The sequence below is a fragment of the Phaethon aethereus genome, assembly GCF_964289735.1.
Source record: "Phaethon aethereus genome assembly, chromosome: 3".
Lineage (NCBI taxonomy): Eukaryota > Metazoa > Chordata > Aves > Phaethontiformes > Phaethontidae > Phaethon > Phaethon aethereus.
In genome coordinates this window covers 53,586,715-53,614,287 of record NC_138576.1, presented here as the reverse complement: position 1 = coordinate 53,614,287, position 27,573 = coordinate 53,586,715, and the positions used below count along the sequence as shown (strand labels likewise).

The following is a 27,573-nucleotide window of genomic DNA, read 5'->3' as shown; positions in this document are numbered from 1 at the left end:
TCCATTCTCAGCAGGAACAGTAAGTTCCAGAAATCCCATAAAAGCGTCTGTTTTGTGCAATGCGATTTCCAGAACTCTAATGGGTATTTCTTTTCCAGTCTCTGAGACGATAGAGTTATTTTAGGATTATTGCCTGTGTGAAACTGTACCATGTTCACAGGAGTCCTTTCTCTTGTTTTCCAGTTTGCTGGAAAATCCTGGCCTTGCAGTAAGGCAGCTGACTCGCGTTTCCGGTGCAACTACAAAACTTGGAAATGGCCTCTGTGTCAGGTTGGTCCCAGTTATAACTCTGTGCTAGCCAGACTCCAGCTAACCCTCTACTTTCTTGCTTTGCCAAAATTCAGCCTGACCTTTCTTGCTGTTTTCTGCCTGTCTTTCTAAAAAACCATAAAAATAAAAAGATTATAAAGAATATCTACTCCTCTTCAGTATTCCAGCTCACAGTCATTGAGTGATGACTGACAACAGGCATTTGTCTGCATGGCTGTCGGTCTACAGTGTTTCTTCTCCCACTTTTTCAGGCACTTTTGTGGGTCGAAGCATACCAGTCGAAGTGGATGAATCCATGCCGTGGTCCCCGTTTCCCGAACATGTCTTGGAAAAGGCTTTGCAGCCTTCTGGAGAGGATATGGAGGATGAGGAGTCCCAGACACCATGTGTCACTCAAACACCTCAGCCTGTGGCTGATCCATCATGCCTCTGCAGAGTACCAGCACGTCAACATTCAACACCATCCTTGGAGCCGGACAGCAGCTTGTGGTCAAAATACACTGATCCTGATGGAGATGGACGCTTCTGTTCCCCCAGTGAATCAATAGCTGGAGTAGTTCCCTCCAAGATGCATCTTGTAGCTATGGGCAAACCAGGCATGCAGCCAAGATCACAGCTTTCAGCTGACACTGGGCACAATTCCAGTAAATCAGAGCAGAGCTTGTCTGACACTCCCGAGGACTCGCTGGAGGAGAGCAGCCAAGGGAGTTCACGGTCACAGCAACCCTCAGGAAACCGACCCCCAGCAGAGCTGGGGACCGGGGACACGGGCTACAACTCCCAGTCACGAGATGTCATGGGCCTCAGGCACCTGGAGCCCCCCTTACCCCTGGTGTCCGTGCTGAACCCCCAGGACCTCCCAGGACCACTGATCTCCAGAGAGTTTTTTGGACCTGAGCATCAGCCATGCCCTATGTGCCAGCACTTGCCCCATCCCAACGCCTCCTCGCAAGCCCATGGCTGCTTTGGGCACCGCTGCCCAGCGGAGCAGCACCCCCAGGACCCATGTGAGTAGCCCTGCTCACCCCACAGGAGGTTTTCTGGGTGTATTAATCACAGCCATCATTCACCAAGCTGGTGTTTTCCTACTGTACTTCATAGCAATGCACGGCATGCAATTATTAACCTTTTCAAACGCCTCTTTGCAGTCCATTTTATGGTTATACAGATGGACTCTGATGCAGAACTTCTGAGCCACACAAAAAGTTAAAGAGCTCACAGTTACTCATCAAATGAAGGCTAATGATTTTGCCTAGAAACTAGCCTTTGTCGGTCACGCTGAGCATACACAGCCTTCTCCCTGCTGTTATTTCATATTCTAGTCATTTCCTTCCTCCTTCCATCAGTCATTCAGCAGCCTCCTATACTGACTTAATTCCTGTTGTTTTCATAGATTTCCTTGCTCCCACTTGGATCCCCAAAGTTGAGAATTTCCTGACAGAATCAGGATGGGAGGTTACCCTTGATCTCTGTAAATAGTATCTCCCAGCATTATGACCAAACTCACCCATGTGTTTCATTTCTATATGAAAAGAGCGTGACATCCATCATCCTCATTTTTTTCTGTTGTCAGCTGAAATGAAAGCTCATTACTTAAAATGGAGCCCTCTCAGCTGCTGGTGATTGTATCACTGAACGCTGATGTGACTCTGTCAATATGGGTGTTTTGGCTCTTGGAGGCTACGACGCAGTTTACAGCCTGCTATTAATTAGTATTCCTTTTCAGTCTCTGAGATGTTTATCTGTTATGAAGTGAGCTTTGAACATTCAATAGAAATATCATTGTTTTAATATAATTTACATTACATTAGACTCATGAGCCCCCGACCTGTTTTGGGCTGGCTTCATAATAAAAAGCTGTAGGCCTGTTCTGATAACCTGGTGGGGTTTTTTTAACCTTCTGTTGGCTGCACAGCATTTATATTTTATCTGTTTAAGGAGTTTTGTCATTCCAGCAATGTGCTATAATTAGGTATATTAAAGAGAGAGGGAATCAGAGACTTAGTTTTCACCTCTGATCTTGGAACTTTGTAAAGGGGAAGGAGCCACAGATGGACCTTCATCAATGTCTACAGCTGAACGTTTGCAAAACGTCCTCTGGTTTTCTTTTCGTACCTTCTCCTTTCAGTTCAGCTTTAAGCAGACAAAGAGCTGGTTGCACAACACCCCTCACTATTTACCTCCATTTACCTCCTCCACACGCGGCAGGCATCGTGAGAAGTAGGACATTTACTGAATGGGGCCATTTTGTTTTAAAACAAGAACTCTGAAAGGTTTTCTTTAGAAAAATCACTACCATTTCAACCATATCCAGAGGGCAAAAAGAATAAAATAAACTCAGATGGATGGAGCAGATTTGGTCAGGACCAAGAAGCTGGCAACTGTGCTCGTGTTTCTCACATGCCTGGTACAGCGTAAATCACCTCCTGACAGCTCCTTGCATTTCAGATAATTGTCGGGCAGTGGCAACTCACAACAAAGCTCTGCAGTTTGTGTGTTGCAATGCGCCTCTCCCGGGGACTGGCAGTAGCCTGGATTGTGCCCGTCGGCTCTAAGCTGGCTCCGGACACCTGCTATTTGAGATACAACAGCAAAACTGCTTCTGAAGTCAAAGAAAGCCCGCAGCAACGCTATGTGCCCAGGGACCATTATTTCAGATATTTATGTATGAGGGCTGTTGGGGTGTGTGTGCACGCACGCTCAGCTATGCTGTGCTTCTGAATGGCGGTGGCTGCAGCCATTAAAATACGGAAGCATCAGATAGATCTGAAGGAAGCTGGTGAAACATTGGCCTAAAAACCTGTAAACCTGAACCTCCCAGAGCCCTGCCACATTCCCTAGAGCTGGTCACGAGGGACCCATGAGAAGACCAGATTTACTTTCAGTTTTGTTCTCCCAGCCTCTTTTACCCTGTCCTGTTGCAAATAGTTAAGAGGGGGAGCAGAAAAATCTCCTAAAACAATCTCAACAAACACATGTTGCCAACTCACAATTTCATCAGGAAACTTTTTGTAATTGTGGAGTGGTTGGGTTTTGGTTTTTTTTAGTACTGGCTCCTGGAATGGGACTATTTCGTCAAAGCTTTGTTTTCTTTCTTTTTTTCCTCCTTCTTTTAAAAAAATTTTAGTCCTCATGGCTGCTAGAAAAAGGAAAGCATGACCCCAAAATAGCTAAAAGGATTTTAAAAAATAATCTAGGGGGGTAAAAAAAGAGTGTTCGAGTACTGCAGCTTTCAGAGCCAGCTCATAACACCATAATCATGCAGCGCTAATAAGCCCTGCCAGGCTGGACTTTGATCTGCGCACAGCAGCTTGAAAGTGCACAGAGCTGCTGCCTAATGAAAACTGCAAGCAGAAAGACTGAAAAAAAAAAAATCGTTTTCCACATTTGGGAAACAAACAGCTTACATTGCTTTCTCTTTCAGTTTATGCCAACAGTTCCACTGTACGTTAGTTATTAAACAGCATTACGTGTGCGCGGCCAACAACAGTAAGGTTTTTTAAGACTTATTTGAGCAAAATTGACACTTTGAGCTTCCCCTGCAGCCTCCTGGATGACAACAGGAGCAGCAGCAAGGCCTTAAAAGGTCACTTAGGCAGAAAATTCATACAGGGTGAAGTAACAAACCAAGAGATTATTTCTCCTCTTTTCATTTACAATAATCACAGTCTGTTTAGCCTTACTGTTGCAAACTGATTTGTTCCAGGATTTTGCATCTGCTTTCATGAGAACGTTGGGATGATTCATTTTCACAAGTTACTGCCAAAAAGAAATTAAAAAAAAAAAAAACAAACCAACCAAAAAAACACTGAGGCATGGTAAGTGCAGGGACAAAGCAGCCCTGAATGTTTAACTGTCCGTTGTCCCGACAGCTCAACCCAGGGCGGGGGTCTGAACTGTGCTGTATGTGAATGGGAAATAGCAATATTCAGACTGTAAAATGTTCCTTAATCTGGCTTCTTTCAGACCAAGATACCTGCAAATGACTCCAAACTGTTCAGTTTCCCAAAACATGAAGGAGGACGTGCCTGGAGAGGAATAAACACAAACTGAGGCAAAAATGTATTGGCTGAAAATTATAGTTGCTGCCTTTATTTTCTCACCCTCCCAGATGGCAGAGCTCCTTACCAACATTTTGCACATACATCGCAACCGCTTCCTCCTGTTCCTGGACCTTGCATGAGAGTTATCCGCCCGGCCCAGCAAGTCATCCCAAATTACTCAAACCTTCGTGCTCCCAAGGGCACTGGAGACCGACCACCCCCAAGGACATGCTCCTCCCCTGGTCCTCCTCGATTCCCGTAAGTATGCCTCGGAGGGGTGGGTTGCACACAGTGGAAGCTCCTCTGATCTGATTTTGTGGGTTTTCAACCAATAACTCTGAAGCCTTGTAACGTTAGCGTGCGCAGGCGGTGGGAGTACATGCGAAATGCCGGGTAGTTTTCTTCATTTGCTATTTTACACCCAGCAGGGGCCTGACCTTGCCCTAGAGAACTTCAAAGCCAGTTACCTGATCTGTTGTTACAGCGCACCCTGAAATGCACACATTAAGGAAGATAAATGCTTGAAGGTTAAAGGGATGAGGGGTTGAAAAATATCTCAGTTGAAACCTTAGAGCTCTCCTGCTTGAAAGCAAAGGTCAATTTGGCGGCTCACTGCGGTCTTCAGCTTTACGCTGTACCAGCTTGGGATGCCTCAGTCATTGGCTTCCAGTGATTTCCTTATTATCTCATCCGTAGTGCAGAGAAAAAGGGAGAAAATCTCACCTGTCGCTGATATATCTCTACATTGCAGTTTGCAGCCTTTTCTATGATTTTTCATGTAGTAATAAAACACCACATGTCTATCATTTTTCATTCAGGGCTTTTTGACTCGTTTTCAAATATTAATTTACCAGGTCTTATATCTCCCTCCTTATAAGCATGTCATTAACAGATGGGAAATACTATCCATGCAGGGTTTTCTCCAGACTCAGCTACCTGAAGACAAATTGAAGCTTCAGGCACTGAGGACATCTGAAATCAGACCATTTTTACTTAAGTTCCACAATACTTTTAGAGGTGCTAGACTTACAGGCATCCATGTTTGAAAATGTCCTCTTACGTGACATGGTCTTGGCAGACAACTGGGAGAAGAGATGGGACAAAAGAGTGCAGACGACTGAAATATCGCACTGCTCTGGCCTGGGAAAAGTTAGGGGCTGTGACAGAAAAGTGACAGCAAGGTGAGGCAGTACCTGCAGCAGAGATAATTGCGCTGAAGAGTTTGTACGAAAATGTAAAAATACTGAGGAATAGTGAGTATCCTTTGCAGTAGCAAAATTTCAAAACAGACTCCTAATTTTTGGCGCATTTGTTAGACAAGGTGAAGTTTTGGGAAGATCTGTAAATTAGCCACAGGGTAATTTTTTGTGGCTGTTGATGAGGTACATATTGCTTTTCTTGGTACTTTCTTCTGCTAAAAGAAATCCAGAATATGCGGGGTCTGTCCTGCGGCTGCGTGGCTGGTGTTTGCATGCTGATTCCAGAAACGGCAGTTATATGTTGGTAATATTTGCCTATAGAGTATTTTGTAACAGAAAACATCTGTACCGAAATGAATAAACCAAATCTTAATGTGACAACAGAAAACATGCTGTGACCAGCCTGTCATCATTCATTTAAGGAAGGCAAAGGAAAAAAAGAGAGTGGGCTTGATTGACTAAACATCACTGCTCTGTGGGGAAAAGCTCTCAGAGAAACCTAACACTCGTCCAGCAGATTCAAAGCACACCTCACGGAAAAATCTCTATAGACTCCCCTTCCTATTGACTTAACCTGTGAAGTCAAAGTATAGTAGGACAAGAACTGCTAAGCTTCCTAAAATCATCCCTTTCCCTCTGTTTGTTACAATGGAGAAGACGTTAGGCAAGATTATTATGGGTCTGGAGCGCAGATCCCTGACATGAGAAACCCTCGCTGAGTCTGCTGTTGCTGGTCAAGAAACTAACTTTGTTCCCTCTAGCAAAACTTTGAGTTTTGTCCTAAACTGGAGACCCTCCAAGCTGTGCCAGAGCTGGCGATGGAGTGCCCTTGCACCCCCATTTTTCTCAATCTCCACCTTGCACTGTGCTCCTGTGCTGCACATGACCTCCGGAGAGCATCCGGGGTGCCATTAAGCACCCTTTAGATAATGGGAAGAGGTTGCCCAAGTGCCACTCTGCTCCCGTACGTGCGTAAGAACATCCCCGACACGACATTATTTCTCACTCAGAAACGGCCTTTGCTTCTGTGAATTGCAAACTGAGCAGCTTTCAGCCATGAGGTGCATTTACTTCCTGTGGCTAAATGTTGCTTCTGCAATAAACTGCTTCTTGTGGTAGACTGTCACCAAGCTATCCATTCAAAAGATGCTGTAATAACTAAGTAGAAATGCTGAGCCAGGCATTTCTACAGGAACTTTTCCTAGCTAATATGCAGATAAAGTTCTTAGTGTGTTATTAAAAGAAAAAAAAATCTGAATTTTGCCTGAAAATAAGTCTTTTTTAAATCCTCGCTTGCTTTTCTTTGTAGAAACCAGCTATACAACCAGCTACCTAATGGCCAGCTGCCCCCCAAGGCGTGTGGCCCAGATGAAGCATGCTGTTGCCCTTCTGACAATTTTCCATCTCCAGCTGCCGTCCCGAGACCCCTCAGTAACCCTGCAGCCAAGGGAACTCTGAGAACCAGCAATTTGCCGGAGGAGTTGCGTAAGTGGTTAGCAAATTTGTTCTGTGCAAGATTTTACAGCGCAGCCCGACAGCTTTAGGTGGGAAAGCTCCGGGGGAGGAGGAGGCAGGGGGACCGACATTAAGACACAAAGACAACAAGAAAAGAAAATACTGAGTGTCATCACATCTGTAGGGTGTGAGCGTTTGTGTTTGGTGGGATGGAATTATCCCCTTCAATCCTGAAAACATAATTGTCATTAATTGCTTGTTACTTTGTTTACAAAAAATAAATACTGTTTAGATTGCTTTCATGACTTATTGCTAAACAGGATGTCCCTTTGAGGCAGGAGGCACTGAAGCTTACAGTAAAAGACTAATAACAAACAAAGCCCTCGGGTAAAGCGTTTCTGCCTGTCCCAAACCAGACAAATATGTCAAGTCTCAATCTCAGTTTCTCCCTGACCTGGTGCGTGGAGAGGACTTTGGGCCGGGAGCCCGCACTGAGGGCTGAGGGCAGCACGGGCGCTGGCTGAGGCGCTTCCCCTGCCACCGGCCCCTGAAATGCTTTCACCCTTCAACTCGCACAGGAAAGCCAGGCTTCAGGAAACTGCCTTCCTTCTCAATGCTGTGCTGGCTAGCAGGTGAGATAGATAGACCATTGCTAAGAACCTTCCTCATCTCTCCTGAGGTTTTGAGTTTTCCTTTATTCTTCCTTTTGCGCATCACCTTTCAAATCCACAGAGCTGCATCCCTCCAGCCTGTAGGAGGGAGTTATGACACCGGACACCCCTCTTGGATAGACCCTACTTTATCAGCTAGTGTGTCCTAGATACAGGAATTACTGGATAAAATCGTGTCATTTGTGATACATGCACAGCTGGATTAGATTAGCCAGCTGGTTTACCCTGACCTGCAAATCCATGATTCTTTCCTTAGTAAGACAACTCCTTCCACGATGGCAAGGACAGCTGAAGACACTGCTGTCATCAGCCATCCATCCTGCCTGCACAGGGGGTTAATGCTGCTATAAGGTGAGGCAGCACAGCATGCATAAGTCAGAGCAATGAGGTCTGGGGGAAAGCTGTGCTGGTTGCTGAGCTGGTGGCACGAGCGCTGGGTGAGGACCCAACCTCACGTACGCCAAAGGTCTGGGGAAGAAGAAGCTCTGGCAGCAAGGCAGGGCAAGCGGCAGGGTGATGTTACCCTGTGCGGCTTCCGCAGGGGCGCTTGCCAGCGGCACAGCAGTAGGAGCTTAAATCTAGAGCAAGGCTTCTGAACGGGGGTTGAGCTTGATACCAAGCCACTGCGCTATCCCGCATCCACCCAAATAATCCGAAGAGACGTAGGTGGGCAGAACCTGCAGCGTGGTGGAAAAGGAGGGCTGTGAAAGTCCCACCCTCTGAATGGTGTATTTTAATGCATCACATATTCATATGGACTCTCTCTCCTAGGCAAGGTCTTCATAACCTATTCAGTGGACACAGCAGTGGAGGTTATGAAATTTGTGAACTTCCTGCTTGTAAATGGATTTCAAACTGCTGTAAGTATTCCTTCCAGAGAAAATGACTTTCAACCAGGGGAGAAAACAGATTTTTTTTTAAAAAGTAGAGGCGATACACTGTCCATTTAAATGTTTTTCTGTTTATCATCACACGTGTAGGTTAAAGAAGATACAAATAGAATGAACTAGCCTTGTTTTTAAAAGTTGTAACTGAAATGATTTGCCTTTTTGTTTGCTCGTATTTCAACTGAATTTTATGCTTTGAAATGTGTTTTAATAATGACCCTGGAAAATTTCATTTAGTGACACCAGATGGGCAATACTATGAGGTTTTGTGAGCTATTCCATTAACATTGTCTCATATTTGATCTGTAATATCAATACTAAAAAAGGTCAATTTTCATGTTCATCCCATCCCAGCTTTTTTTTCTGCAATGGTGTTACATTGCTGGTTCTTCAGATGTGAATACCTTTCTGCTAAAAATGATCTAAAATCAGTGTATTTCACACAGCTTAATGAAACAGCCCTTCTCATGGTTTCATTTGCTTTGTTATACTTCTTTTAAAAGAGATTCTAAAATCACTGGCCTGAAAAGGTCTGTGTCCCTCTGTCTAACCCCATAAGCCATCCAGATTTTCATTTAACTTCTCGTGAATTTGCTTCATCATAACGGCCCTCTCTAAGGGAACCATCCACAGAGGCTCGGGGATTCAGTGTTCATCAAAATCTTAATTCATATTTTCCTATTTCAAGTACATATGCTATCTGACCCCTCAACCTTCACTCTTTGGCTTCAATTCAGGAAAGCGTTCAAGCAAGTGGCTATCATTAAACTGAATGAGACTCAGTGGGGGGCTTTGCACACGCTTATTTATTTTCATGAATCAAAGATTTTTTCCAGAGACTGCAATTATACTTCTCTCCAGCAGTTCTGTACTATGAACAATTCATAGTAAAGCTTTGGGCACCATAGAGGTATGGAGTAGAAGGCTCATTAACAGCACCTTTGCTGGACAGGCAATTCTTGGAGCTTGCTGCAGAATAATAAATACAGCAAAATGGCCCTAAAGCAGGGAAACAAATATGCTCGCCACCTTCAAAAAGGGAAAAAGAAAGAGTTGACAGCAGAACCTGACTCTTTTATCAAAATCTTGGAGAAGCTAATACTTATTCCATTGGTCACCATCATTGACTGCCAGTTTCTGGGCTCACCAAGCATGCAGGGAAGCGACCGGTGTTGGTCACATCCAGTCCTATGAAGTCCTCCACCTCTCTGCTGTGACTGAAGTCTGGGTTATTGCATCCAGTATCGGTGACCTGGCTGACTTCCCACCATGCACCCTGAAAATTTACTTCAATATGAAGATAAAACTTGACACTCAGTATATGCACTTGCAGACAGAAAATAGTGGACATTTGCAGCTATACAGATAGAGAAGGGGGGCAGCCATCCACCTTCCTGAGGCGTTTAGAGACGCAACAAAGCCATTTTGCAAACATCACATATCTAATGTTCAGTGAAAAAACGGCTGGGAGTTGGGAGTCCGCAGCAGCCCCCCTCTGCCTGCCTGGGGTGCCCGTCCGGCTCGACTCTGGACTGCAGGGAAAGGGGAGAAGTTGTGCATGCACACGTTTCTTTCCTATGGAAATTAGGCGTGCATGCTAGAAACCAGGGAAAAGAGCAGGCGCCTTGTCAGTGCCACCAAATGGGGAGGAAAGGTGAAAGGACGCTCACCACAGACTTTCATTCTCTTGCAGATTGATATATTTGAGGACACAGTACGAGGTATTGACATCATTAAGTGGATGGAGCGCTACCTAGGTGATGTATGTAAAGGCAATTTAACCTTGCTCGTGGCAGAGATGATCTGAGGAAAATGGCTGAATTATTCTGATAGCAACAGGAGCAGAATCAAAATACAAGACCCTACTATCGTCTTCCCTGCCCCTACAGGAACGGCAGGGGCCTGGCAGAGACAACATAGGCAAATCCCACTCACTTCTGTATCTTATGGTCCCAAAACTCTTTCTTTAAGAAATGAAGAGCTAATCCTGGCATTCCTGCCAAATTCCAGTGCTGGCTGTTACATTCAGCCTGAAGCTGCCACTGGACATGTTGTTCCTCCACCTTATTTTTAAACAGTGTTTTTTAGCTATGCTTGGTTAAAATGATACCTGTATTTCATCCCAGGCTGCACAGTAGTGGCTAATGCTCATCCTGCTTCTCACCTGTAGCTTTCATGTTGCTAAAACACTGAAGGGTTCTTCCAGAAAAACCATCCTATATGTAAACTGGAAATTAATATTCTGTCCGTCCAATGATAGATTTGCTGTCATTGCTTTGTATCTATCTAAGCAGTAAAATAGAGATTTATGTTGCTGGCAGCGCAGTCCCCCTGCAGCAACAACTTCCTCCAAAGTTGAACTGAGCAGTGAATGCACATCTCCTTTAGACCAAGCCAAGTGGTCCCATTATACCAGCACAGCGGGACACAAACTAGCGATCTGTCGCTTTACACATGCCATCATGGGGAGGCTTCGATTTGTGCCTTACTGGGTAGCCACTGGGCTTCTGACTCACTCTGGGCAGATCTCCATGGCTCAGGAACAGGATGACAAAGTGGTGGGCTCACCCCCACCTGAGCAAGGAAGCACTACAAGGTTTCCTAAAGGTGTCCAGCAGGACACCTTATCTCAGGTGCACGACCACGCAGGCATGGTACTACTGCATGCAGAGCCAGCTTGGGGCCTCTGCTGCGGCAGTGCAGTCATGCCTTTTGGGGCTTTCATCAGGACAAGTTAGGCTTGGGCTCCCCGTGTGTAATGGAGATACTGAAACTAGAAGCCAGGGTGAATTTTCTTTTGCCAAGAATGTCATTATCACTTAAAATACAAACTGGCAGATCTCCTTTGGGACTCCTGTGCAGTCAATAGGAGAGACCAGTATGTGCAGAGAGCAATTCCCTGCCTCCACATGATGATCCTTCTCTAACTGCCCACCCCAGAAACATGTTTTCCCCCATTGACTGTAGAGGCAGTTTCTAACTTCAAAACCTCTATACGTGTGAGGAAGAAGGGACTGCTCGGACACAAGCAGGGGGATGTGTGCAACCGGGCATGTCTCTGCAAACCCTCAACATCTGTAAGTGCTTACATGCATGTCAGGCACAAGCAAAAGTAATTCTGGAGTATGTTAAGTCGGTGTAAGGGATAATGGCTCCTTACTGTATTTGACCCTGTGGTGGGGCAAATTCCCCTGATATTGCACAGAAGGAAGGAGTTAATTAGGTGCCAGGCTGACTATGAGCCACAGACTTGGAAGCCTTACACAGCCTGATGTGGCGGGGATGAAAGACAGGCCCTAGGTAAACACAAGTAGGAGGCTTTCATCTGCTGACCCTCTTCACTGGCCCACCATTAAGGAGGAGAGACGTTCCCCAGATATGAAGGATGACCCCCTGTGGAAACCTGAGCTCAGTGGGGGCCTGGGATTAAACAGGTCACAAGAAGAATCCAGGCTGTCCTGGCAAGGCGAGGAGCGTTGCCTTCAGCCCACTGTGGCAAAGTGGGACACAGCTGCTAGGTACCCCTAAACCTGCTCAGGGCATCTGCAACAGTCCACCTGTCTGCACAGCCACCTCTCTGCATGCTTTGCCACCAAGATCAGCAAGAACAGTTGCTGTTTCTGTTGCCAAGAGCCCTAGATGTAGGGGCTTCCACAAACAATTGCCTTTAGTGGCTTTATGCATAAGAAGCCATAGATGGTTAAATAGATGCACTTTTACATAAGCTGTTGGAAAATGTTTACGTCTGAATTTAAAGATAAAACTTTTCTGTGTATGCACATAGACACTCTACACTGATAAAAAGTAGCTTTTTATTACAGGGATTCCAACTGTAAACTGGTAGCTGCTAATATATCTCTTGACATTTAGATTTTCTATATTATGAGATCTCGAGCAATAATGAGGAGAACGAGTGTACGAGTTCTCCTGTATTTCCTGCCAGAATGAATGAGATCCTCTCGTGTTTGCCAAGAACATAAAGATCACTTAAAACACAAACTGGCAGATTTCCGATCTGCCTCTACCAAACATGCTGCGTTTCCCAATTTCATAAAAGTGCTTTTTTTCCCTAACAGAAGACAGTGATGATAATCATAGCAATCAGTCCAAAATACAAACAGGATGTGGAAGGGGCTGAATCCCAGCTGGACAGGGATGAACACGGCTTACATACTAAATACATCCACAGGATGGTAAGCAAGGACATGCATTTGCTGTTTTACAAAGACTCTGTCTCTTCTTCTCAAAAGACAAATCTGTCTCCAAATGGCAGGTTCTTTGCTTTGTTTTCCCTAATCCCCATAGTTAAACCCCCCCCTTTGGAATTCATTAATCCTCCCTCTCATCAGCTCCGTATGCTCATTAACATCTGCTAAGAGGTTCAAGGAAGAAAAATCCTATTAAACATGCTCATCTTAGTTCTCCATATTTTTTATTGTTCGATGTTTTTTTCCCTCCTTCACCTTCTTGAGCCCTTGTTGCCCTGTTGTATAGCCCTGAGCACAATCTTATCTAACAGCGCCTGACCTTCCTCCCTATAAACCAGCCCCTATCACTTCAGCCATCCTGTAACTGAGGTCTTTTTTCGGGCAGCAGTAAAGCTGACTGAAAGGTGGAATTGCAAAGCGAAGGGCAGAGCTGCAAAGGGGGGGTCCTGAGAGGTGCAGGGTGGCAGGACACCAGTGAGGGTCACAGACCTCTGCAGTCTATCAGAGGATGCACATTTAGCCCACAGAACCGTGCACCTCATCCTTTCTCCCTCAGTTGGCAGTTTGCTGCCTTTCTAACCCTATAATCTAGCTGATCTCCCAGTTTGATCCTGCAGTCAAATTTCTCAGAGGCTGTCACCAACAGGTGAGCTCTCAGCAGTACTTTACTGTCCTTACCACCTCCAGGATGCCTGTGTCCGAGGACTCAGGGGACAGGCTGGACCCCAGCTCAGAGATGGAGCTGGGGACATGGGGAACAGGCTGGGTCCTGGCTTGGACACAGCTGGCCTCCGGCTGAAATCTTTCACCCTGTTGGAGACTGAACAGAGAGGCCTTAGTCAAGTCAAGCTTCATCGGTTCTAGATGGATTTCATGGGATTGCAACTTCAGCTAAACCCACAAGTATTTCACACCACAGAACTAAATGCCCAAGAAACATTGACAGATCTTTCCTGTATCATTTCTGTAGTCATGAAGAATCAGATTAAGTGGCCAAACAAAGCAATACCGAGTCCACCAGCAATAGATCAAATCACTTAACAGAAGAGCAGTTTAAGTAAGCAACAAATGTTTTTACGCATAGGACTCAGATGTATGCGAAGAAAAATTAACATGTTGTTACAATAAATCTGGCAATTTGTTCTATTCTAGATGCAGATCGAGTTTATACAACAAGGAAGTATGAATTTCAGATTCATCCCTGTACTTTTTCCAAATGCCAAAAAGGTAACATACATACCTGCATATATACTTGTTGCACAATTAAGCACATATTATTTTGATCACAATGCACCAGATGAAATCTTAAAACCCAAACCCTCAATTTCTTGGTTCTTAATATCCCACTAGCAATATTCCAAAGTTACATTTTACATTAAAAGTTTATAGTTTTATGTACAAATAAAAAACATTTCATCCACAATATAAATCAGCACATAAATGTATTTCTGATGATGAATGTGCAACTAAAACTCAAATTGTCTTGAGCATTGAAAGAATTTAAATGGAGAGAGACAATCTATCCAGCAAGCATGCTTTTTATATTAACCCTTTTATAATTTTGTCCAGATGTAATGCCGATGAGTGAGATGGGAGAGATTTATGACTGATGTGAAGTGAGGATCTGGAAGAGGGTGGGTTGAGAATATAAAAATAAAGAGGATAATAAATACTAAAGTACTAGGCCATTGCTTGAACTTTGATGGGCCCATCAAAGGCAAACTGTAAGTTTTTTTAGGACTTGCAATTTCATCTGCCCTCCTTATTGGTTTTGAAGATTCGTTTGAGAATAAGAAATAAGTAATGCAACAGATTCCCATCTCTTCTTCCTCATTCTGAAAGAATCTCTTGGATTTTTACAAGGCCAGAAAAGCTAAATGGCTTCAGTTGTAGTTGAGAAATCGCATTCTTCCCTAAACGTAGAATGGATGTATTTGTATTCGTGCTCACTTTTTGTTGCTAAATGTTGTGTGCACTGTTGGGTAGCTGTGATGTTACCCCTAGGTACAGCTGCATTTTGGAAAAGTATGGGAAAATTCTTTATATATCTTTGGGCCCCCAGATTTTGGAACATGAGTCAAAATTTAAGCAATGTTATCAATGATTGTAGGGTTGTGAAGTCCCACTGCACTTGTAGATCTTAGTGTAACAAAGTTATTTAGGCATCAATTTAATACAAACTCAGAAATTTGAAAATATGTCCCTGGGTTTGTAAAATATTTGAGGTCCTTTGGAATGAATGGTACCTCTGGTATTGCATGTCATTCAGCTCCCTTCCTGAATGATCTCAATCTGGTACTTGCCTTGAGTGTGAAAAGCTGGGAGATGGCACTGGTGGGGATTGGGCAGACCAAGGCAGGGAACAGGTCAGCATTTTCAGTCAGTCTTTGCAGCTTGATCTGGGGGGAAAGAGCAGGACTGCTCCTAACCTTGGGGGGTCCTTGAGTGCCTGCCATGCGAACAGACCGTACAGCCTGCAGCCACCTGGCACCTTAAGGGTTGCAGATAAGTGGCCCATCAGGCACTATAGCTGCCTTTGGGCTTTGAGGCAGACACAAGAACAATAATCTTACATTAATTTTGGCTGAAGTTTATGTATCGGAAGACTATTTAGCATATAGCAGCGGTTCTCTCAGACAGTGATTTATAAGGAATTTCCAGGGTTGGTTTATTCAGCTGCTCCTATCAAAGCACCAGGCTCCAGGCACCCTTCCTGCCCATCTTCTGTATTCCACATCACCCTTCAGTTTTTTGAGAGGTGCCCTTCTCACCTAAATTATGCAGATTAGCATTTTCTATTGCTGTTAAGCTTTGTTCTCTTTCTCCACACATTTCTTCTTTGGTACATCATCTACCTTCATCTAATGAGTTAATGATAATATAACTGAGGACGTCATGGGTGGAAGGAGAGCACCAGAGCCTGCACAAGTTGCAGTAATGAAGTCTGCAGGCAGTCAGAGGAAGTGAGGTACCTGAAAAATACCACATATATGTACAATTGGATGATGTTGGCAGGGAAATTACTTTCATTTTGTCTTTTTTATACTGTCCTTTACATGTTCAAGTACTACTGTAGCTGGCAGTGGAAAAGAGCAGGAAAGCAAGGTTTGGAAGGTTTCATCTGGGGACGTGGCTATTAGAAGAGTTAATCTCATACAAAGCACACCATAAAGCACTGCTGGTATGTGAAAGTTAGTCGACCTTCAACACGAAGGGATTTGTGTGATCCAAAGAGTGTTCATTAGGAAATCGAATAATGTGGGGAAAAAGCACAACACACAGTTAAGGTGGAACTAGCACTTCCAGCTTCGCATCATACACTGCTAAAGGAAACCTGGGTCTTGCTGGTTCAAGGCTTTCATCGAGCCAATCCACAGAAATGTGTTCTCTTGCTCTGGTCACACGATGATCAAAACATGAAGCCATGATTGCCCCACACTGGAGGCTTCCTCTGGCAGAGCGGAGGCAGCTGGACGGGTGAGATGAGCAGGGTCGGTGCCAGGGAAGCCAGGAGAGCTCAAACCATGTTCTGCCAACTCGGCCCTGAATGCATAGCCCTGCCCTCTGCACTGATACGCTCTACCCTCTTCCTACCCGTTTGATCCTCAGAGTAATCAAATATTCTCTCTATGGCATAGAGAGAATTTCCTCTGGGCTTACAGATACACAGCCAAATTAAAAAAATTTAAAAGGTGGTAACCATTTTCCCATTACTCCCACCTGCAATGACAGCTGGCATCACATGGCAAGGAAAAGCCCCCTTCTCACTTTCTCTGCTCTCTTTCTGGATCAAAATAGCAGCTATAGTTACCCCTTTACCCCTACACACCTCCCTCAAGTTAAAATTATTGCCAGAGCTGATTAGCGTGCAGGTGCTTTTTGCACCGAGTTCATTATGGAGGATATTAAAATGAAATTGGCTGCAGGAGCAGTTCTGGAAGAAAGGCGCAGAGCCTGTCTCTGGATGTAGAGTGCCTCTCTCATTATATCCCCACTTGCTGGTTTCTTACCTACTATACATTTCTCACACTAATTTCCATCTTTTCAAGCTTAACTAATGATTTCCCATGTGGACCTATATCAAATGCTTTACTGAAGTCCAGACCGACTACGTCTACTGCATTTCCTTCCTCCAAAAAAATGTCGTTTCTTATCAAAGGCAGAGAGAGGGCTCATTTGGTAAGCCCTTGTTGCATTTATTGTATTTCATAGAATCATAGAATCACAGAATCATTAAGGTTGGAAAAGACCTCTAAGGTCATCAAGTCCAACCGTCAACCCAGCACCACCATGTCCACTAAACCATGTCCCAAAGTGCCACATCTATATGTTTTTTGAACACCTTTTTTCTTCAATAGCTCTTAACAAGACTTAGTAAAGAAACCAGTTTTACATAATAAGGGTGTGCAAACGTAGTTATCTTTCTTTCTCCCAGCAACATTTGAATCTCTCAGACAATTTCAAATAGTTTTGTCAAAGGAGTAAAGTTCACGAAGATTAAAATCCATTCCTATGCAAAACCAGCCTTGCAGGTAGAGGTAAGAAATGTTATTCGTGCTCCTACCAAAGGGAACGCTGCAGGACCTTACCCTTGTTGGGTGGTGAGGTGTCCACCTGGAAGAGCAACATTTTAAAACCTCCACTTTGGGGAGGTTTCTCAGCCACTGGAGAAAGAGGAAGGCCAGGCTTGATAGATACCTCTGCCACTCACCAAGCTGCTTGTTCAGAAGCCTAGGTGAGGTCAGACTAATGGGTTTGTAAGTGCCTGTGTGACTTGACTTACCTCCTTCTTCACGTAAACCCTAAGGATCTAACAAAGTGGTTGCATCAACTAACACAAACCGCTCCTTGCGCAGTGGAAATGATGCAGCCTCGTTCCTACAGCTGTGAAGGCCAAGGAGAAGACAGCCAATTTGAGAAGCGTGAGGCTTGGGAATTAAAGGTTTGGACTGCAGCTAGGCTGTTTGCTGGCAGGCAGGACACGTGTTGCCCATGCCAGGGCATCCCCTGGCAAGGTCCCAGAGACATGGTGCACACCAGCAGCTTTTTGCTCTGTCCTCTTGGAGCTAGCTCCACTGGCTTGACAGGGACTGTGCTGCTCCTAACAGGGGCCACCTTGGGAAAATACCATCCTGCTAAATAAGAGGTCCAGGGAGCAAGTGCTGGATGTCTTGACTGCTCATGTTGTTTACCTGCTCTCTCACTTTGGCTGTGTTCTGGTGTCTCCAGCAAAAGCTCTCCAAAAAGAAACCTCCATCTCCACAGTGAACATGAGCTGGTCTTGGTCAAGGATCAGTCTTTGACCTTCTTTTAATTAGTGGTATGATAATAACCCTTCACCCCTACACATCCAGGCTGTCCACATGGAAACCTCCTAAGGCTGTGGAGACATGAGAACATGAAGTCTGAGCAGGCTCCTCTCCATCAGCCCGCGGTCACTGTCCATGCCATGGTGGTCCCAGCTTCATTATGTTAATGGGCATTAGCCAACCCCTCTGAAAGGCTGCATCTTTCTCAGGATGCAGGGAGTGGTGGAGGTTTGACACTGCTAATCTGGAGATGCATTAGTCTCTCCTCGAGTTCAGCATTGGCCTCAAGCTCCTGCTCAGGAGGCGGCCAGAGCACGCCATGCTTGGTGAAGGAAGGTGCAAGGGGAGGGGGGAGAAGGCTACCAGGATGAGAAACACTTCCCTGGGGTCCTGCTCTTTCCCTTTTGATTCTCATCTCAAGGTTGAACATGCTGTGTGGATCCTTCAGCAACTACTAAGGTAGCTTTCCCTGGTAGGGGCACTGAAATGTCTCCCTTCTCTTCTCAATGTTTATTTTCACAAGCCTTTAGACACCTGTCATTGAGATCAGACTCCCTTTGAAACATGGTGATATTAGCCAACGTGATGGCACAAAAGAAAGAGAGACAGGCAAGCTGTGAGATCACACGAAGTTCATTTATTTAGGAACCCAAATACAATCCTGAAGCCAAATTAAAATTTTTTGTTGTTACGAGAAGTGCCTACAACAGACAAAATGAAATCTTGCTTGGCACGGTCTGATGGAATCTGCGTAGTTCTGGTACAGATTCAGGAGGATTTATGGGATTTCACTTTTTTTTTTCTTGTTTTGCAGGAACACGTGCCCACCTGGCTGCAGAACACTCACATTTATAACTGGCCGAAGAATAAGAAGAACATCCTTTTGCGGTTACTGAGGGAGGAGGAATACGTTGCTCCTCCAATAGGACCTTTACCAACACTCCAGGTTGTGCCGTTATGAAGGTTATTACTTAAAGTGCACGACAAGCAGTTGTTAAAGGGTTGTTCTTGGCAGGGGGCCAACACTCTTCCAGATGGCTCTTTCTGATGACAGAAGACACTCTTTCTGCTACAGGAATTAGTTGTCTTGGGTAACTCAGGCTCGGCTTGTTCTCTACCATGTTAAACACCTATTTCTGAAGCTGATGAGGCGGAACTCTTTTTCTCTAGATTTTTAAATAAGCTGCAAATGGAAAGAATGCCCAGTTTTATTTTGACATCTGTTTTTAACATATTCCTTTATTAGTCGATATAGCAAACAAATAGCAGAAATAAGAGTCGCAATAAGAGTAAAATAAAAATTACATCCTCCTTTTTGCTCAGGGTTTCTTTAAAGATATTCCTGCCTTGTACAGCATTATCGAACAGTTGATTTGTATATACACTATTAAATATATCTGCCTTTTGTAAGACTACCTTATATATTGCATCAGCTTTTATTATTGCTGGGAACAATGGAGGAATGGTAACCATGGGGTAATGCAAGTTTCCCTTAGCCGGTCTTGCATAAAGACACTGTGTTCAATTAGAGGACTCTCAGATCTCAAATCTCTGGAGTTCCATTTCCTTCCAGCTCAGCTCCTAACACCTTCAGCGTGTTGCAGCAATAGTCCACAAAAGGAGAGCTAAATGCATGACTATGTGTGTGCTGTCAGTTCAACGGAACGCTGCAGTATTTTTTATAGCAGGCCTTTAGCTTCATTCCTGTTCTTCAGTCCTTATTTGAAACAGAGCATGTCAAAGGACAGCTGGCATTTGGAAAGCCAGCGATTGTTAAGAGAAATAACATTGACTCCTACAACTTGTATGCAGTATGGAACAATAAAATAATCAAAGATGTTGGAGAGCCACAGGGTGTTGGCAACCAGGAAGGCTCAACAACATCCCATCTGCTAAAATTCAAACTTTTTTTTCACAGAGCACATAAGTACGACTTTGGTGAGGGTTCTTTTTTTAAAACTACCTTAACCTTACTAACAGTGGACCCTGTTGGCTTAAAATTCTGCAGCCTTTATTCTTTAGACTATTCTTTAGACATTGTACAAGAATGTCCCGGCCTGACACAGAGCACTTCGTGCCTGCTCAATGCAGGCTGTTTCCAAGATCCTCCTCAGCTTTATTATTTCTTACAGAATGACCCAAATACAGCTTTACAAAAAAAGCACATGTGTTTGGTAGTCTGAAAAGTAAATTAGCCCCAAAGCTGATACTCCTCTTACATTACCCGAATGATTTCATTAGCTTTCCATACCGGTGGTGCCAGTGTGGTGTGCTTATACAGGACGTGCTTCGTGGTGCTCATGACGAACAATTGAAGAACCACATTGCAGATAGACTCAGATTTTCCTTTAGCAGGCTTTTGCATAAAGAGTTGCAGCCATTTAAGAGAACTGGGAGAAGGGTGTATCCAGCGTTGTCAACTCTTACAACTTTGTGGCAAATTTTGCTCTGCTTCTTACAACTCCAATTTCTAAAGGAAAACTCAACAGCTGAAATAGGCCAATGCCTTGTCATGCCAGCAGCCTCCTGACAAGGCACAATAAAATTGCATGGAGGCTGAGCAAGTCTCCTGAAATGCTGTGGCCTATCTGCCAACTCAATATGGCTGTCTCTGGTATTTTAAGATATCTGAAGTGTTTTAACACTGTGAACTAGTTTGTCTCAAGTGGCTTCTGAGCCCCCTAGCCAGTTTCTACGACATTTAATAGGTAGAAGCTCAAAGATGTTAGGTGCCTATGAGTTTCATGGAAATAATTACCTGAGCAAAGAGCTAGCCCCAAACCTGCACGCTGCGGAGGGAGAGGCAGCAGGGGTTCAGGCCTGCAGAGGTCTCTTCCCGGAGGTGGGCAGCTGGCCAGCCAGCACTCACAGGACTCACAGCTGGCCACCCTGCCCCTGGGGGGCTGCCAAGGCGCTGGGAGGGCTTTTGGGGTGTGCGGCCGGGGTAAGGCTGGAGGAGAGAAATCTGTAGGGAATGAGGCTGGGTCAGTTTTGCTGCTTGCAAAGCAGCGTATTAGAGAGCGCAGTTAAGCGTTCAAAATGATTAGCGAGGCTGGGTAGTAAATTCCTTTCATCATTTTGGCTGTCATCCTAAAATATGTGCTCTAGATTTACCACAGATTTGCTTGGTTTGGGCCAGGGAATTTCATTAAGTAATTCCTGCATCATGTGATACACAAGGTTGCATTAAATGGTCCAGTGATCATTTCTGTTCTTCTGTTTCAATGACCCTTTTCTGAAAAACAATGATAGCAGAGTGAGGAAGAAAAACTAAGCATTGGTGTTTAGGAAGTACAAAGAGCCCAATCTATTTAACTGCTGGGGCATTTTTTTTTTTTTTAATTGAATAACAATTCCCAGGATTCATTGATCTTTACATTAGTTAGAGCATCCTACAAGGACAGAAACCATGGTGGGGAGAGTGTGAGTAATGAGCTAGCAGCCTAGTGAATCATTTCCCCTAAAGCTTTGTATTTGTAGAGAGACAGATGGTGGGAGCTGTGAAGAGGGAGAGGGAGGAGAAAAGCTATTTTTTGCAAACAACAAAAGTAGGGATAGAGGACAGTGAGAAAATAAATAATCAGCAGGTAAGGGAGAAGAGGATGAAAATGCACAGGCTGTTTCAAAACTAACACGTTGCACAGGCTGTTTCAAAACTAACACGTTAATGTTAAAATAGATTAGAGTTATGGGAAAATATAGGAAGGAAATTACAGAAAACAAGAGCTTTGTGGCCGAGAGGGGAAAAATTTACCAAAAGCAGCCTTAAAAATATATTTGTAGATGAACTCTTGAGTCAGTTATTAACTAACTTTATGTGTACATAATGGGGAAGTAGCTGAAAGTATGCAAGCCTCCCTCCTGCAGCTGCCAGCTGGAGCTGCCGAGCTGCAGGTACCCACAGAGGCAAAAGGCATCGCTTGAATGGCGACAGTAGTGCTGGGGGTTTCTTTCACAGCGTCTCTACATTTGCAAGGCGTGTGTGGGAGAGGAAATACACTGTCCCTAACGTGGAAAATAAGCAGCAAAGCAAGAGAGTTACATACTGAACACTGGGATGAGTGCAGCATTAAGATAGAGACAGAGATCATTGAGGAACAGCCTGCTTTGCGGGCTTGCCGAAACTCAGATGACATTAATGCATGTAAAGATTTTTTTATGCAAGTCATCTGTGTGACAAAAATATGGCTGTAAAGTTTTTATCCCACAATTAAGCTAGATTGGTCTCTCCAGCAAGGGAAGTGTAAGGCGGTTCTTGTACAAAGTTAATCCAATAAAGCCTTGCGTGGAAGACATGAAATGCTGCCTTAAGAGCTCATTTTCTCCTGGTAGGTTCTTAACTGCCGTCATTTGGTCCCATTTAAGAAAATAAAGCAGCAGACTCCCTGCAGCCTCTCTGGGACCAGTAGCAAGGCAGATAACGAAGCTGGCTCATTATAGCAGCCCCACTGGAGGATGCCTTGCTGGGAGCATGCCCTTCCCTTGTCTCCAGCCGTCGACCAGACTGCAGGTACCGGAGACCCAGGCGTCTTAATAACAGCATTAGTCCAGGCAGCAAACTTGGGCAGTGTGGTCAGGGGAGCTCCTCAATGAGATACACTGATGGTGTAATAGGAGCAATTGCCACCATTTATCATGCTTCTGGGTTGTCGGATTGGAGGCGCTGGCAAGGCTGATGGAGATACCTGGTCTTAAAAGGGAAGGGGTAGGAGGTAAAAGGGGGAGCTATGTGGCCTCACAGTGCAAAAGGTCTTCTGTGGTAATGAAGGAAAACACATCTCAGAGAGTTTCCTCACCCCTAGTGTGCACAACAGGTGCACGTTATCTTCCAAAGCAAACATCTCTTGTTATGCTTTGGCTTTAATTTAACAGGTTCTCCCATGCCCAGACCTGTGGGACTCTACCGCTGTTTAATGTGTGTTTGGGAACCAGATCCTGCCTGGAAGGTCACAGCTTTCAGCAGCCTTCCCCTCCACCATCCTTTACTGCACCGTTGCTGCAGGAAAGCACTCCTGTTATACCGGGTTCACAGTACCGATGGGCTGGCGCTGCTCTTTCTCCCCAGGCCCCAACACGGGTCTTCTGAAGTTCAAGGCTGGCACATAGCTCATCAGTATCGTTAAAAATCTCCACCGTGTCATTTCTGCTTGGGCTGTGCCAATAGCTGCTCACACAGGTCCCCACAGCCAGCACGAACCGTGCTGGCACACAAACATCTCACGAAATCTACTTGCAAAGCCCTTTCTGAGACGCTAGGCCTCCAGACACACACCTCTCCCACCTTATCTAATGCCATTACAATTAGTGAAAGAAGAATGGTACCTATATTTGTGTGATATTTGTATTAAAACAGTTATTGCTAACAGTGAGGGGTGTTCTCTGGTCTGCGGGAGAAGCGCGTCTGGAGCGAGCAGAGGCATCCATTGCATGCTGGCTATGAGCCAGGGCCGCAGACGGGCACTGGATGCTGCTGCCCGCGCAGGCAAAGCCAAACCGGGCTCCGAGGCGCCGGCCCACAGAAGGAGGCAGCGGAGTAGCAGCCTCTCCAGTGCTGGCTCCAAACTAAGCCAGAGCTACACCAGGGGAGCTCAGCCCCGCTCCAGCCTTCGCAGGCTCGGAGCCCTGGCCTCAGCCTGATCACGGAGCTGTGCACAGACCAGCACAGCAGCTGTGTGTCTCTGTCTGTGGCCAAGATCACTTGTAAACAAAGAAATAAACATCTAAAACTAAGTCTCCCAGCCTGACCAGATCTGCCAGCTAGGCTACGTTTCAAGGGCTGGCTGGTGTAGATGGGACCAGACTAATATAAACGTATGTATCTCCCGCCGTGGCTCTGTGCACTGCACGCCGTTGTGCGGATCCGTGCGAACTGGAAGAAATGCCACCAAATGCAAAAGGGAGTTGTGGGGTTTTTTTAAACACTTGCTCTTTATTGAAAGGTATCGGGGATTTCTCCAGTTTCCAGAGGGGGAGAGGTCAAGCACCTGCCTGCCCACCTAACCCTTGGGTCAGGGGAGCTTCGCAGCAACTTCTGCAGCCGCCGAGCCCTCAGGGCTAACAGGCGGATCCAGGGATCTCAGGCAAAACCTGGATGCACCCAGTGGGTGTAAATCCCTGCAGGACTGGCTGTTGTGGAAGGGCGAAAGGAGTGGCCCAAATCCTGCCAGGGAGTAGGTGGCTTCCCAACACCTAATTTGCAGGTTGGGCAGATGAAGTCCTCTCTGTTCTATCGTACAAGTCTTCTAACAGGGGGCAAAATGCATGCTGTGGAAAGCCCCAGAAAACTACGAAAGTAGGGATTTTTCCTGGGGCTGCAGAAGAAGGTACTATAATGACAGACACAGGACAAAAAAAGAATTATTAAAATAATTAATAATTAAAATTTATTTTAAAAAATCATGACCAGCACCATGTGCAGTGAGCTCACTCAGGCTGAATTTCATTCTTTGGATTTTCTACTTTTTTTCCTGAAGGAGTGTATCCTGGAAATACTGTCTTGAAGGCTTTCTTCAAAGCGACCTTCCTTTACTTGGGCTGACAGTCCTTACAACATGTCTGTTCTGGTTTTCATCATCTACCTCCAGTGAAAATCTGCTAAATGTGATGTTTTGTGACTGGCATGTTCAGCACTGCAATGCTCCCATGTGCCAGCCTCGGGATTTACAGCAAGCAGCAGGTGCTCCAGTCCACTGTTAAAAAGCCTGCAGTCTTCAAAGGAAGCAATTTAGTGAGAAAGACTTCTAAACAGATAACACTACCGGGGATTGAGTAGAACGTCCCAGGAGCTGCGAGTGCCTTAAAAGAGTCTTTCATCCCTAGGCTGGGAGAGAGAATTGAGCCCGGCTTGGCACTGACCAAACCCAGCCAGGTTCATATCTGGTAGCATCGCTTCAAGTCTCAGTGGGCGTTGTGTGCGTCTCACTCACATGTGTGACTGCACGCAGCCAGATGCACACAACACCCCTCATAGTCTTCCTCCCAGATCTTCCCTCCAAGCAGGTTGTGCAGAGACACTGAGATCCCGCCTCAGCATCGATACAGGCACTAGCAGTTCCTGAATGCCAAATTAACGGCACGCAGCAGACAACTGATCATTTCTCTTTACAGCAGACTAAAGATATCTCTGCCAACAATGATTCCAGATGCTCGGTACTGCCTTTCCTCATGTACAGGGCAGTGGGTCAGGCACTGAAAAAACATTTGGAACACAGAAGTTTTATCTTCCACTTTACTACTGCATTGCTGCAGACAGCAGAGAGTTATCAACTCGCTCTGCTCCAGTCTCCTTACCTAAGAAGCTGAGACAACAGCAAACTGTTGTTTGCTGCACTTAGGTACAGTTATTGGAGACTTACCAATTAAAGTACTAAGTGCATACAAACAATATGTATTTTTATGAGTCCATACTCCTCACAGCCTTACAAGAGAGACACTTTTTTCTTGAAGCTGAAACAGCAGAAAGGCAGCAGTAAGATTGTCCCAAAAGAGAGATGAAGGCGGGCTATTTAAATAGGCACGACAGAAACGGCGAAGACAGACAAGGGAGTACAACAAAGAAGTGAGAAAGAGGAAGGGATGTATACTGTAATAAAATTGAATGAAGTAGCAAAACTAACCAGCTATATAGATTAATCTTTTCTGGCTTCATGTTTTATTTTAAAAGACGTAAAATAATATAGCATTTACTATTTTTAAAACAAAGAGGGAAAAGACGGAAAACCAGCATTTTCCTCCAGGTTTTTGTGTCCTGTTTTAAGACATTAGTTGGAAACCAACCTACTAAAGCAGCAGAGTCCCTCCTGGGCACACTGCCATACCGATGCCAATTTGGTATACTGGTGTATCAGCAGTCAACAGACTGACGGCTGCATCAAGACAAGACAGCCAGGTACAAATTATATGGAAAACAAAGCAGTTTTCTCTAACACAACGAATGAGAACTGCACATCTCAAACCCTCACATCTGTTGATTGATGCAGTCCAGACTCCTTGTCCACTCCAGGTTGGAGTTAATTACTCTCAGGAGTAATTAAGAGGTTGAATTTTAAAGCTCTGGGCTGGACAGACTTTGGCATCGGAGAGACAGGTTTCACTATACTCTCAAAGCGGTGCCCTGACAACGGTGTGAATTTTGTGACCTGCTTCACTGGAGCTACGCTAGGGAAAAAGCATCATCCGCATTGTCCTGGTTTCAGCCAGGATAGAGTTAATCTTCTTCACAGAAGCTGGTGTGAGGCTGTGTTTTGGATCTGGGATGAGAAAGTATTGATAATATGCTGATGTTTTGAGTTATTGCTAAGTAGTCAAGGACAGCCCAGCTTCTTTTGCTGGCCTGCCAGCGAGCAGGCTGGGGGTACATGGGAGGCTGGGAGGGGACACAGCCAGGACAGCTGACCCAGGCTGGCCAAAGAGATATTCCATACCATATGACATCATGCGTGGTATATAAAGTTGCGATGAAGAAGAAGGAAGGGGTGGAGGGACGTTCAGAGTGATGGCATCTGTCTTCCCAAGTAACCGTTAGGCGTGATGGAGCCCAGCTTCCCTGGAGATGGCTGAACCCCTGCCTGCCCATGCAGAGTGGAGAATGAATTCCTTGTTTGGCTTTGCCTGTGTGCGCGGCTTTTGTTTTTCCTATTAAACTGTCTTTATGTCAAACCATGAGTTTCCTCACTTTTACTCTTCCAATTCTCTCTCCTGTCCCACCATGGGAGAGTGAGCGAGTGGCTGCGTGGTGCTTAGTTGCTGGCTGGGGTTAAACCACAAGACCCATCAAACCAGCTTGGGGTTTTTTGTTTCTGTTGCCCATATTTCTCAGTCCTGCACACCTCCCTGTTTTTGATGTCTTACAAAGTAGCTTGTCTTGAACTGCCCAATGCTCCTTGTCCTAATGGCAGTTTCCAGTACAAAAAAAGGTTCATCTGGAGACCCACATCAGGCTCAGCCTGTGCATCCCTACCCAAAATGAACACTCAATCTGGTCTGACCCTGTAGTGCCTTCACACGAGCTTGGGAGGTGAAAGAAGAGCTGCAGCTGAGCAGCGCTCGCTATCATATGGAGACAGGGTGGTGCTTGGGAAAATCATCCACAGCATTTCTGCATGAAGGTTGGTCCAAGCCTACATCTGTGGTGGTACCCAAACTGGTCTTTAGCAGACAGCAAGAAGACAAGCCTTTACGAGGTACTGTTTGAAATAGCATCAGTGAGAAAATCCAGTGAGTGCCAGAAAATCTGGTGTCATATTGCTTGTGACAGAGCTCAGTAAAATGAATGCCTTCAAGGAGGCAAGGCAGCCCCCGACCTACTTGCTCCCTATGACCAGAACAGTATCTAGACACATCACAGGGAAACGCATTTAATCCTACCAGATGTACAGTACACAAACACAGGTTGCAAACAGCATGTCTGCGAGCTCCTAGCTTGTCAGACAAGTCTCAGTATCTCAAACCCTGGAGCCCGCTGGGATTTAGAAGGCTTTCAAGGCATTTTGCAGAGCCCAGATACCGGCTCTGCTACTATTAGGCAGTACA

The 27,573-nt window shown here is 45.2% G+C and overlaps 1 protein-coding gene across 1 annotated transcript; it reads left to right on the top strand.

The window, feature by feature from the left end:
* The first annotated feature begins 237 nt into the window (after positions 1 to 237).
* TRAF3IP2 (TRAF3 interacting protein 2) lies at positions 238 to 19,143 on the top strand. Its single transcript, XM_081997853.1, has 8 exons — positions 238 to 1,277; positions 4,382 to 4,571; positions 6,822 to 6,997; positions 8,410 to 8,498; positions 10,219 to 10,287; positions 12,602 to 12,718; positions 13,886 to 13,960; positions 18,857 to 19,143. Exons 1-8 carry the CDS (start codon positions 455 to 457, stop codon positions 19,001 to 19,003), a joined length of 1,686 nt encoding a protein of 561 aa, XP_081853979.1. The 5' UTR covers positions 238 to 454; the 3' UTR covers positions 19,004 to 19,143.
* The last annotated feature ends 8,430 nt before the right edge of the window (positions 19,144 to 27,573 follow it).

Coding starts and splice junctions, on each gene's coding strand:
- TRAF3IP2 (XM_081997853.1), top strand. CDS start 455: ATGACTGACAACAGGCATTTGTCTGCATGGCTGTCGGTCTACAGTGTT. Junction 8,499..10,218: donor TAAATGGATTTCAAACTGCT/GTAAGTATTCCT, acceptor ATTCTCTTGCAG/ATTGATATATTTGAGGACAC. Junction 12,719..13,885: donor CTAAATACATCCACAGGATG/GTAAGCAAGGAC, acceptor GTTCTATTCTAG/ATGCAGATCGAGTTTATACA.